This window comes from Populus euphratica, unplaced genomic scaffold (assembly GCF_000495115.2).
Source record: "Populus euphratica unplaced genomic scaffold, PopEup_1.0 scaffold483.1, whole genome shotgun sequence".
In the NCBI taxonomy this organism is placed as follows: domain Eukaryota; kingdom Viridiplantae; phylum Streptophyta; class Magnoliopsida; order Malpighiales; family Salicaceae; genus Populus; species Populus euphratica.
In genome coordinates, this window is record NW_011500360.1 from 64,561 (window position 1) to 77,403 (window position 12,843).

The following is a 12,843-nucleotide window of genomic DNA, read 5'->3' on the forward strand; positions in this document are numbered from 1 at the left end:
GAGTTAATGTTTAAATTGTTTAACTAGAAACCCAATTTAAGTTAGGTTTAAAGCCAATCTCAATATTCTAATTTTTTGGAGAGATAATCCACTGGGTCATGTTTAACTATTATAGATAATACATCTTAATAATATTAAGAACTTTGGTATTGTTGAAAAATTATTTAATTAACATGATTTAAATAAATTATGGGTTAATAAAAAGTTAATCTTAAAGAATCATTGGTTTTTCTAAATTTAATTATTGATTTATGATTGTTAATAAAAGATTGATAATGATAAAATTTAATTCTTATTAATTTTTTAATCTTTTAACTTCTAAAACTCCCTATAAAAAAAGGAATCAAAGAATAGCTTCTAACTTTAGATTTTTATATATTTTTTCTCACCTTATATTTTAATATGTTATTCTTATTTTAAGTTTTGATTTTCCTCTCAAATCTAGAGTTCAAGTTGATCTTATCGAAATATATTATAGTTTTATATTCTTTGGTTCAAATATTTTATTTAGAAGTATATCTAAACTAAATTAATATTGTTGGAATCTGAGGAGACATATTCAAACATTCTAATTGCACAAGTAATGAATAATAAATATTTATGGACAAATGATTTATTCTTGACAATAACAAAAATTTCATTCATTTAAAGTACTTCAATAAATAAGTATATTTTTTTATTTTAATTTAAGTATTTTTATTTTTATTATTAATATGCATGCTAAAACTTTCATTTTATATATATTGCTAGTTTAAATATATTCTTAGTATGCATGTTAGTATTCTTTTTATTATATTTATGTTGAAAACATGCTTGTCTTGAATTTTATTTTGCATGTTTATAAATTTAAAATTATATATACTCTAGACTTGAATAAGTTTTTAAATTTTATATGTTCTTGTTCTAATAAACTAAAAATTCTTGCTTGCTAGTCTAATATAATATAATATAATATATTTTGACAACAATCTTGTTGATATAATCATGCATTTATTATTATTGGTTAAACATATTATTTTGATAATTTTAACATAATGCATGTTTAAGCTGAACTAAAATAAATAAAAGTGTCTGTCTTTTTTTATCTTGCATAATTTAAACACTTTTTAATCAAGTTGTTTTATTACAAGTGTTTTTTGTAACATCCTCCATAATTACATGTAATCATTACTTAATTTCTCATGAATATTATAATTTTTAAAGTGAAACACACACACAAATATATATATATATATATATATATAAAATCTTAGTTTTGAAAATATACTAAAATTTCAATAAAATTTCTTCTAAATCGAGAGGTCCCAAGTTACTAACTAAAAACCTATTACACTTTAATATTCAACCCATTTATATTACATTCATTATCCAATCATCTTATAATTATCACATCACATCACATCATATCCATCATATTTTATTACATTTTATTATAGGTCACTACATGCATATACTTATCAATATAATCACACACTAATTATCTAAGACACAATAAAAAAATTAATACGATATCATAAGATTACATAATTGCTCCGAGTTTAAATTATGTAACCTTTAACAATTAATATTTGAATACAAAACCCATTACAATACATAAGAGGTATCTAATATAAGTTCAATCAAAATTATCAAAAATTGTTTTGCATATTTATCATTCAGCTTGTGGTTGTTAGGTATTTATAATTAATTTATAAAAACAATTAATTATATAACATGCAAAAACTTAAACAAATAGAATATATGTAATAATACATTTAGAATGTAAGTCATCATTGTCATTAATTCATCAATTATTAATTAACATAATCTATTCATTTCCTAACACTTGCTCTCTAAAAACTCAATATTATCAAGTAATACCCAACAATGGGCAATTCCTTCTTAGCCTATGTCTAGGTGTTATTCTAACTTTTAGAAATCTAAATTTGTTCTCCGGTTATTATTTTCACTTCTAGGGATCTAGATCCATTACTAGTATCAAACATTAGTCCCAACATCAGGAAAACTAATTCTTTATGCCCATTACCAGGTATTAGTCTCATCATTGGAAACTAATTCCCTCATCCCTTATAGGGCATTAGTTCCATTACCAGGAAATTAATTCCTTCGTTATAAACCATAATTTAACTACGTTATAATATGAAATTTCTAATATGCTACTATGATAAACTAAGTAAGAAAATAACAATGTGTATGACACATATTTGTAGTCGAAGCTCGAGTGGTACCTCCCTACTATTGCACAACTCTTGTGGCCTCTCATGTATTAACATGCATACCATATTATTCTTTCATTATATGCTCATTCCCCATAATATTACCCTAAGTTTACTTTTATCAATTTAACCTTCATTTTCAATTAAATTCTCATTTTATTCATTTGTTTTTTTTCCTTTTCTATTCATTTTCCTTAGTTTTCTTAACAAGAGCAAATTTTATAACTCACCCACACATATATGCACATTCAAATTTCTTTCTTATAATCACCACTATATCAAGTCTCACATCAAAAAAAACTTTTCAAATAAGGTAGAAATTTGTCAATTTTAGTCTATTTAGACTATTCATTCGAGAATATTATCTCTCATTTAAATCATAATTATTATCGCACGTAGACGAGTAATGTTGGGGGTCATAGAAGTCGTCATCTAGTTGTTTGGTTCAAGATTGCTAAAAAACTCATGTGTACTAGTCTTATTAGAAATTCAAAGGGTAAAGGACTCTTTGTGGTTAAGAAAGATATTAGCATCCTTAACGTATCTTACTTGAGGTAAGTTACATTGTGTGGTTTAAAGGTTTTATTGGGTTTCTAATCGGTGGTTTGTACATGGCTTAGGATGAGGATTTATTTGTGTGAATGAATTTGGTTTTTTCAAATTCTTATGCGCTCATATACTTGAATGAATTCTTATGAAAAAGATCCATATAGGTTCCTTGACAAGGTTCACTTATCTTGAAAAGTAGAAAGGTTTTTTATAACTCGTGTGTTGCATTGAAAAATAATCTCAATTAAAATTTATGAATATTTAGAATAATTTTAAGAATTTATTAGTCAACTCCTAATATATAGATATTAACCTCACTTATAAGTCCAGTATTTATACCAAAATATTGACCATTAATTCTCATGAATTAAGATTTATAGGGATTATTGAAATATTGACTAAGTTTTCATGAATCCAATAAGCTAGTTATTAAATCTAAAATGTGTGCGTGTGTGTAAAGCTAAAACATAACATGTATTTTTATATATTCATATTTTAAGGAACATATTTTCTTATATTTTTTAGAGATTTGGCCGATATTTCAATAACCCCTATAAATTTTGAATTTGTGTTTAATATGTACATGAATTTTTTTTATATATATTTATATTAAAAGTATATTTGTCTTAAATTTTATTTTGTATATTTATAGATTTAAAATTATATACATCTTAGACTTACCTTTTATATTTTATATGCTTTTAATATGATAAACTAACATCAAATATTCTTAGATATTCACAAACTTTGATTTACATGTGTACGCATCATATTTTTTAATTCCAAAAGTAACGATGGACATTAACAATATTGATCCCTTCTCCAAATACACCGAACTCCTAATCTTTTCCAAGTCATTCTCTGGACCCGTCATGATGCGAACCTGATAAGTGAAAATTTATCTGACAGGAATGATCAATCGTGGCTCCTACTCCAAACGTGCAGACGCAACAGACCCCACGAACCAAAAATCCTTTGGAACTATCAAAACCAAGAAAGCCCACCACCTTGACACCTTCTCATTCTTTCTTCTTCTTCATTCATCCTTTCGTTTTGACCGTACACAGCCATGCCTATAACACGATGCACAAGAGAACTAAACCTCCCAGCACCACCTCCTTCACCGATCCCCACAGGTAGAGGTACACGTTCTGCTGCCAACGACATCTTGGTAGATTACCTCGAAAAGTCCTTAAACGTCCCTGACCTTACCTTGCCTGGACCATATATTCCTCTTAACAAACATCAAAATATTCCTGTCGCAATCAGTTACCGATTGTTGAAATCCAGAGATTATGAGAGTCAAGATCGGCTTTTGAAGTCGGTTAAGGAATTCAGGGCGTTTAAGGTTCTTGATCATGGGATTTCGGACGAGGAGTTGGGGTTCTTGGTCAAAGAAGCCGACCTGGTTTTCCGTGTTTTGGAGCCGACAAATGTGGGATTTCGGAGAAATTATCAACAGGAGATAGTGTGGGTTTTGTCTGGCAATGAAAGAATGACACTGGCGCGAGAGTTCGCCGGAGCTGAACGATTTCGTGATTTTAGGTAATCTCTTTCTTCCAGTCCTTGCATCTCACCCTAGATATCGGCTTTGTTGGTTAGAAGGTATTCAACATGGTGATTTATACTTAGCCCAAGGTGATTTATCCAATCCCCTATTTAAGGACATTTGTCCATGCGGACAACCGCGTTTCAAATTGCGGTTGGTAGAAAAAAATAAAAAATCACTGCTTTTAGTCAATTTCCTAATAAATAATTCATTTGGTAGCTTTTGAGCTTTATATACAGTGTTAAAATTAGATATTGGGAACAATGTTGATATACGAATTAAAAAAATTAGCCCCAAGGCAATTGCCCCATTATGCACGCGTCCTCTCACGTTTAGCTTAACATGATCAGTTACATTAGCTTAATTGATGTCTTTGATTTTTATTATTAATGTATATTTAACTGCATGATGAAGGTGATATTTAGAATTGTGTTCCAGGTAATGTTTCATGAAAATTTTAATGTTTTTGTTTAAAATTAATATTTATTTTATATTTCTAGATTGTTGTGATGAGTTTAATATATTTTTAATTGAAAAACATTTTAAAAGATTATTGTTATTACTGTCAAAAACCCTACTTAGAGGACAAAATCAGCAAAACTGATTGCAAATGAGGACATATTTCTAGTCTAGAATTAGCAGTGCAGACTATTAATTGCCTATTTTTCTTTCATGGCCCCAAGGCTTTTCTTGCAGCAGGTTGCAACCTTTGCTAGCTATGGCAGAACATTGATATTGCTATCTCTTATGCAGTCATTTACATTCTTTTTTTTTTTCTTTTGCAGCGAAAAGATGGACAAAGTAGCAAGTAAACTTGATGCAATTGCACAAGAACTTTGTAAAGCTTTAGTCGAAAACACAGGCAAACAGCATTTTGGGAAGACAGTTACTACGCAATGGAAAGAGTCCATCCTTAGCTTGTTCAGATACAACCACAAAAATGAAACCAGATCAAAACCAACCTTGCTCAATGACGAAAACAGGAAATCTTCTGATCATGCCTTGTGTCTCCATTTTCCCACAATGCAATCTCAATTTTCAGTCCAGTCAGAACAAGGTCCTCTGTCTTTTGATGCAGGGCCAGACAGTATTGTTGTCACTGTTGGAAAACATTTAGAGGTAATTAACTAGACCATTTCATTGTTTATTTTTCCTTCTCTGAAGTCATTTAATATTCAAAATAGTTAAGTTTTTCACTCATGATACCAGGAATGGAGCCAGGGAGATTTCAAAAGTGTTTCTGGGGAAATAATCTGTGAGCCACACCTACAAGATGGTCAAGCTTCTTTCTTGATAGAGCTCCAGTGTTTAACTTCAAATTTGGATAACAGTACAAAGAGAGATTATGACACAATTTCTCTAAGGGATCAGATTCTAATTGGGTTAATCATAGCTTTCTTGTACAATGTTTATGCGTTTTTATGGTCATGATTTGCAAGAATGGAAGTCCGCGCAGAAATTGTGATAGGTGATGCTCAAGTTTGGTTGTAGTTAGATGGGATTATTCTTTTATACAGGCCTGTTTGATGTACAGCTTGGGAGTTGGGATACATGGTTTGGATTTTTGAAGGGTTTGAAGTTTGATGTGAGGGTTTCTTGTGCTCAGATTTCTTTTTTTATTTATTTTCTGTGTGCGCAGAAATAAAAAGCTTGTAGTGCCGCTTGATTTGAATAAAAGTGGCATTTTCTTGGTGTCACTGTGCAGATTTTCTTTATCAAATTGTTTTTTGATTGGATATATTTATATATATTAAATCAACAATTAGGTGTTTGCTCCCTCATAAGTTGTCTTGTTTGTTTATGCAGAATTAGCGAGCAAAACATGTTAGCTAAATATTGTTTCAATAATTTTCAGTACTACTAGTTTTAGTTTGTGTTTGTGTGTCTTTAAAATAATTCCATCTATTCCAAGATAAATTCTTTTTATAATATTAGGTTTTTGAAATAAAAAAATATTTTAAAAAAACAGGTTGTTATAGATTGCTAAAGTGTAATGTAATATGGTAAATACTTTAAATATTTTCACTCAATATTTATATTCTAATCTTATCATAAATGGAATGGAAATTAACAACAACTTTAAAATATCTTAAATTTTAACTAATCCAAAATATAACAGTTATCTGGTCTAAGTGGGTAATGGAAGCCCAGAGTATTATACAGGACAGTATTTGATAATGGGAGGGCAGAGTAATTTAAGAGGAAGCCTCTGAGATCCTAAAAGACTTTCTGTGAGAAGCCCTACTCCTTACAAGTTTGAAATTGGGCTGCACATTTTATTGGCAAATGCGCCCATGATATGACAAAAAGGCTCAAAGCAATAAGTATTATTATTATTATTATTATTTAAAAAAATTAAATGAATTGGGTGTTTTACTGTAATTCAATTCACCATAAAATAACTATAGTGAAATTATCTTTGTATTTTTTTATCCAAAAAGAGTTAAGTCTCTTAAATGTGGTTGTTAATATTTTTTTTCTATAATATAAATACTTTTTTATTTCAAGATTATTTTAGATGAGTGGTGTTCTTTCTATTTAAATGTGCAACGCCTTATGATAAATATAATTAACTTTTTGTTGTTTCTTTACAATGTCATTTTTCATTTTGGCTTATGCACGTCAACATACGATGGTCGAATTATTGTTAACGGTTGTTTGATTATTTTTTTTTTCTTTATCTTGATAAGTAATGTATATCATTGTCACTTATTTTTGTAATTTTCAATTTCAGTCTATATTCTATTAATTTCTTATTTCATTCCTTTTCCATTTATAGTTTTTATTCTTTTCAACTTAGTCTTTCATTTACAATTTCTCATATATTTGATTTTTTATTTTAGATCTTAATTTTTAAAGTTTCTAATTTTTTTCTTGGTACTTTTGTTGAAGTTTTTCTTTTCTTTTCAATTTTATCCTTCAATCAAATTCTCTATTGTTTTATTTTTTTTTCAATTTGACCCTTTTTCTTATGGATTTTTTTCTTTTATTAAAGTTATTTTTCAATTCAATTAAACCCTCAAATTACAAAATTTTATCCCTCTAATTAATTTTTTTTCTCACCTTCAATTTTTTCTAATCCTTTTGTATATATAATTTTTTTTCCTAATTTTTTCCTTTAACATTTAATTTATTGAAAATTTAGCTTTATACGATCTTATTGTTCAACATTAATTTTTTTAATATTGGTTTTGTTATCATCTTCAAACTTTTTCTATGATTTTATCTTGCTTTTATGATATAGGTCGTGATTTTTGCATGCTATTTTTTAATATAATTTTTTAGTTGTTTTGTTTCTATTTTATTTTCAAGGTATTATTCTAATTCATTTATAAATTATTTTGTACAAATAAAATTTATTTTTTTAAATAAACAATATTTGTTTTCAAATTATATTGCTAATGTGTTTAGCCTTGCATAATATTATTTATGACGTGGGTTTATTTAGTCAGTTTCATCAATGTTTATCTTTTAAGTCATGAGTTTTTTAGAATGTGGATTTATTTTTTATTTATTTAAATAAATAAATTCAACAAATACAATCAGATACATGTCTCATTTTATGTTATAGAATATCTTTATCTTCCTTGCATAGGCTTTTCAATTTACTCTTTGAATTGTTTTATGTAAAAAAACGCATTTAAGCAACATGCATACCTAATATTTTTTTAAAGGAACAATTAGAACTCATGACAAAACACAAGTTAAAATGGCTAGTATAACTTTAAAAGGCGTGATTTTTTCACTATTCATCATCTCATATATTATTATGAATTACAATAGTTTTTTTTAATTTTCACTTTGATCCTCTAACTTTTTCGTTTTTGCATAATTGAGCCATTTTGAGCTCAAATTACAGTCCAATTGTATTTCTTTATTTTTTTTAGGTGAGGGTTGAATCGAAAGACAGAGGATTGAAATGAAAATATCAAATAAGATAGGTGGTAGCTTTACAATTCATTGAAAAAGTTCATTTGCATCCATCATCTTTTTAAACTATTAGTCAATTGGTCCTTGTATTTTTTTTAAAAAAATATTTTGATACCAAATTTTATTTTTCTCTTTTTTTAGTTTTTTTTTGTGGAAGAGAGAGGAGGGGTTACTGGATTTTGACTTAAAGAGAAAAAGTTGACTTGAGGAAGATTTAGCCACCCGAATGATAAATTTTTATGTGAAATGATTCTATATGATGAGAGGGGTTACAATTAAATGTTCTTTTACCTTGAAAACACATAAAAAACAAATCTAAGTTTGTGAAGATTTTCTTTTTCAAGATGATTTCAGGTTATGGATATATTTTTTTTTTTGTGTTTTTGGACACTATTAATTGGTTTAACAAGATTTCTAAAGTATTTCCTAGATGTTATGGATAAAAAATAAGTTTTTGGGTAAAAAAACATTATCTTATTTTTTCAACCACACCAATGACCAAATTATGGGATTTTCTAGACGATGTATTTCTAGAAAAGCAAATGACGTGTCATCTATTTTTTTTTCCAGAGAAACTAGGTGAACCCATTAAAGTTTTAAAAATAATTATAGGCTTTCCAATGTAAGTCTTTTCTTGATTGGGCTAGGCGCAAGTCTGACCCAGCAACGCTTGCCTCATTTCTTTCTTTTTTTCAAGTTATTTTTTTATATATTAATGGGTTTTTCATATGTATTTTTTAAATAATTTTTATAAAATTTAAATTTAAATTAATACTCATTCTATATGATACTTGTTTTTGGATTATTTAGCCTTTTTTAAATAATTATTTTTTTTATTATATTAGGTGTGTTTAGTTTTTTAAGGTTAGTATGATTAATCAATATTTTTTAATATTTTATATAGATTAAGTATTTTTTTTATAATATTTTTAATATGTGTACCCTTGCATAATATCTTTTTTACTTTTATTTCGTTCAATAAATTTTATGTGTCAATCTCTATTAAAAATTGATTTTCATAAACAAATTCATTAGATACAAGTAGTTAAATACCTATGTTGTGATATTAAATATTTTTATCTACATTAGTATCTTAATTTTTCTAATTATATTTTTATTTATCATTGATTATTTTTTTCCATTTATTTACATAATAGTTAGTAGTTTGTTTAATTGGATGCGTGCATAAGTTTTTCAATTTACATTTATACTTTTGTATGTAAAAATTGCATTGAAAAATTCAACATCTTCAAGTTTATTTGATCATATAATGATGTTTTTAATTTGATCCTTATGCTTACTATTTTTTTAACTCTTTTATAAAAGATTTGTTTTTTTTTTTAATTTTACCCTTCAATCCAAGATGATAGGGTATTGTTTTTTCTTTTTGTCCTCATTTATTGATTTTTTAATATTTATGTTTTCTCATTTTATATCAGTTCCTCTTTTTTTTTTTCCTATGTGATTCAAATAAAGCCAAATTATTTAGTTGGTTTGGATTAAAACATGTTTGCGACCTAAAATATTTTACTGAAAAAATAATATAAACTCTTAGTGTAACATGGGCACCAATAATTAGTTTAATTATTTATTTATTAATGCATGGATTGGAACCTGCACCTATCCAATTGAATAAAGTTATGCTAGTTTATAAGTCATGTACCTTTCCAAATGAATAAAGTTATACTAGTTTACAAGTCATGCACTATATTTCAAGTTAGATTAATTTTTTTAACCTAATAAAAAATATTCGCAATCATCATAAAAATCTATTTAATATTTTTATTAAATTTAGCTCAGTAGATTAATTTTAAAATATTTCAATTCAATTTTTTATCTATTCTAAACTTATAATAAAACCATATAAGAATTGTCTCAATGTAACCTAGTCAACTTAGTTGGTACAAAAACAACTTAGTTGATAAATAAATAAAAAATCTAAGGTTGAAAATTGATAAGAAAATAACTCAACTCATTGCTTACCTTGAATTTAAAATTAAATTGTATAAAAGTTTTTATAGCATAACCTAGTCAACTTGGCCTATTCAAAGGCAATGCTGTTGACCAGTAAAAAAACATAATGATGAAGTTGAGAAAAAAACTCTCTTAACATTACTCCTTATCTAAATAGGGTTTAAAATTAAATTATATAAAAATTATTTTAATGTGATTTAATTAATTTAGTTTTAATAAAAATAACTTAAATAACTATTAAAAAAAACAAAATCAAACTTAAGAAAAACATAGAACTCTGTAATGCTAAAATTAATACTCTATCGTTTACCCACCCACCCTCCCCCTTTCTTTGGTCTTTTCTACTTGGAAGGGTGGACAGAGTGATGTTGTTGCACAAAAAGAGAAGATTAATCAAGTGCCATTACAAGACCAGGCCAATACATACACAAACATCTAAAATTAGAGGTGAGCAAAAAAATTAAAAAACTGATTAAACCGAGAAAATCAGAAAAAAAATAACCAAAAAAATCAAATCGAAAAGAAAGACCGATTAAACCGATTAAAATTTTGAAAAAACTGGCCGGTTCGGTTGGTTTTGGTTTTATAACCAAAAAATCAAAAAACCGAATCGAACCAAACCGAAACCGGAAAAACCGAGCCAAAATAGAGAAAAACCGAGCAAAACCGATTTGAACCGTTTTTTCCCCTAAAAAACCGGACCGAAACCGGTCGGTTTGACCCGGTTTCGGTTCTGTTTCGGTTTTTTTTTTCAAATTTTTTTTTCCGGTTTGGTTACTTTTTTTTTTATAAAAACCAAACTGAACCGAAAATGATCACCCCTATCTAAAATCACTAGACACCCCTTCTCCATGATTGTTTTGGATTTTTATATTAATGGCTTTTTTATATATTTTTTAATTTTAATTAATACCCCTTTTCTTTGATTGGTTTGGATTTTTTAGCCTTTTGTGAATAATCAATTATTTCTTAATTATATTAAGTATGTTTAGTTTTTTTAGAGGTTATGATGATTCATTAATTATTGTTTTTGTATTTTTTATATAGATTAAATATTTTTTTATAATATTTTTAATATGTGTAACCTTGTATTTTTTTTTTATTTTATTCAATAAATTTTATGTGTGTCAATCTCTTTTACAAATTGATTTTCATAAACAAATTTATTAGATACAACTAGATAAATAACTCATATTGCGATATTAAATATCTTTATTTATATTAGTATTTTAATTTTTTCAATCATGTTTTTATTTATTGTTGATTAATTTTTTCTATTTATTTACATAATGGTTAGTGGTTTGTTTGATTGAATACGTGTATAAGTTTTTTTATTTATATTTATGATTTTTTGTTAAAAATTATGTTGAAAAATTCTACATGTTCAAGTTTATTTAATCATGTATTGATATTTTCAATTTGATTCTTATTTTTATGATTCTTTTTTTTCTTAACTCTTTTATAAAAGTTATTTTCTTTATAATTTCATTCTTCAATCAAATTTGGTAATGTATTGTTTTTTTTCCTAATTGATAAGTTTTTTTTTTTATATCTATGTTTTCTTGTTTGCTATCATTACCCTTTTTTTTCCAATATAATTTAAATAAAACCAACTTATTTAGTTGGCCAAGACTAAAATGCATTTGCGAAACCAAATTATTTTATTGAAAAAATAATACAAACTTGTAGCGTGGGGCAGGCACCAATCAGCTTGGTTATCTATTTGTTGATGCATGGATGAGGTCCGATACTCTTCCAAATGAATATGCTATACTAGTTTACATGTCATGTAATATACTGAAAATTAGATTAAATTTTTTTAATATAATAAAAAATATTCATATCATTATAAAAAACTATTTAATATTGATATTTAATTTAATTTGATTTAATAAGTTAGTTTCTTTATCTCTTCCCAGCTTATAATTAAACTATGTAAGAGTTTTTTTAACTTGTAAAAAAATAACTTGATCAACAAATAAAAAAAATTGAACCTAAAATTTAGATAAAAAATGAAATGGATAGGGAAAAAAACTTTTTTAACCTAATTTTTTTCTTAATTCTAGTTTAAAATTAAGTTGTTTGAGAGTTTTTTTAGAAGGACTTTCTGTGGCTGATTTAAAGACAACTAAGCTAATCAATTAAAAAATTAAAGATAAAATTAAGAAGAAAAGATAAATTAATAAAAAAATTATCTTGTTATAATTTTTTATCTAAACAATATTTAAAATTAAACCACAGGAAAATTATCCTAACTGGTCTAATTCACTTAACTTTTGGTAAAAAAATAACCCAAATGAGTATTAAAAAATAGGCAAAATTGAAATAAAAAGAAACCATAGAACTCTGTAGTGCTAAAATTAATACACTACCCACCCCCAACCACCCCCTTTCTTTGGTTATTTCTATTTGAAACGGTGGAATGAGTGATGTTGTTGCATGAAAAGACAGAAGATTAATCAAGTGCGCACACAGAGGCACCTAAAAAGCACTCTACACCCCCATCTTCATCTGCCTAACACCCTTCAATCCATGATCGGTAATCAATCGAGGGACCATTCGTATTAGACAACACTATCTTCTAAAAGATTTGTAATTAACAAAGTCATTAGATTCATTAATTTG

General features: G+C 26.7%; 1 protein-coding gene across 2 annotated transcripts; it reads left to right on the plus strand.

The window, feature by feature from the left end:
• Positions 1 to 3,545: 3,545 nt before the first annotated feature.
• Positions 3,546 to 6,028, plus strand: LOC105114046 (2-oxoglutarate (2OG) and Fe(II)-dependent oxygenase superfamily protein). 2 transcript variants are annotated; one of them, XM_011010456.1, is made up of 4 exons: positions 3,546 to 4,310; positions 5,100 to 5,433; positions 5,524 to 5,671; positions 5,782 to 6,028. In XM_011010456.1, the coding sequence occupies exons 1-4, from the start codon at positions 3,835 to 3,837 to the stop codon at positions 5,784 to 5,786; spliced, it is 963 nt and encodes a 320-aa protein (XP_011008758.1). In that variant the 5' UTR covers positions 3,546 to 3,834; the 3' UTR covers positions 5,787 to 6,028. The 2 variants fall into 2 exon arrangements, with proteins under 2 accessions (XP_011008758.1, XP_011008757.1); XM_011010455.1 differs by having other exon boundaries at positions 3,547 to 4,310; positions 5,524 to 6,028.
• The last annotated feature ends 6,815 nt before the right edge of the window (positions 6,029 to 12,843 follow it).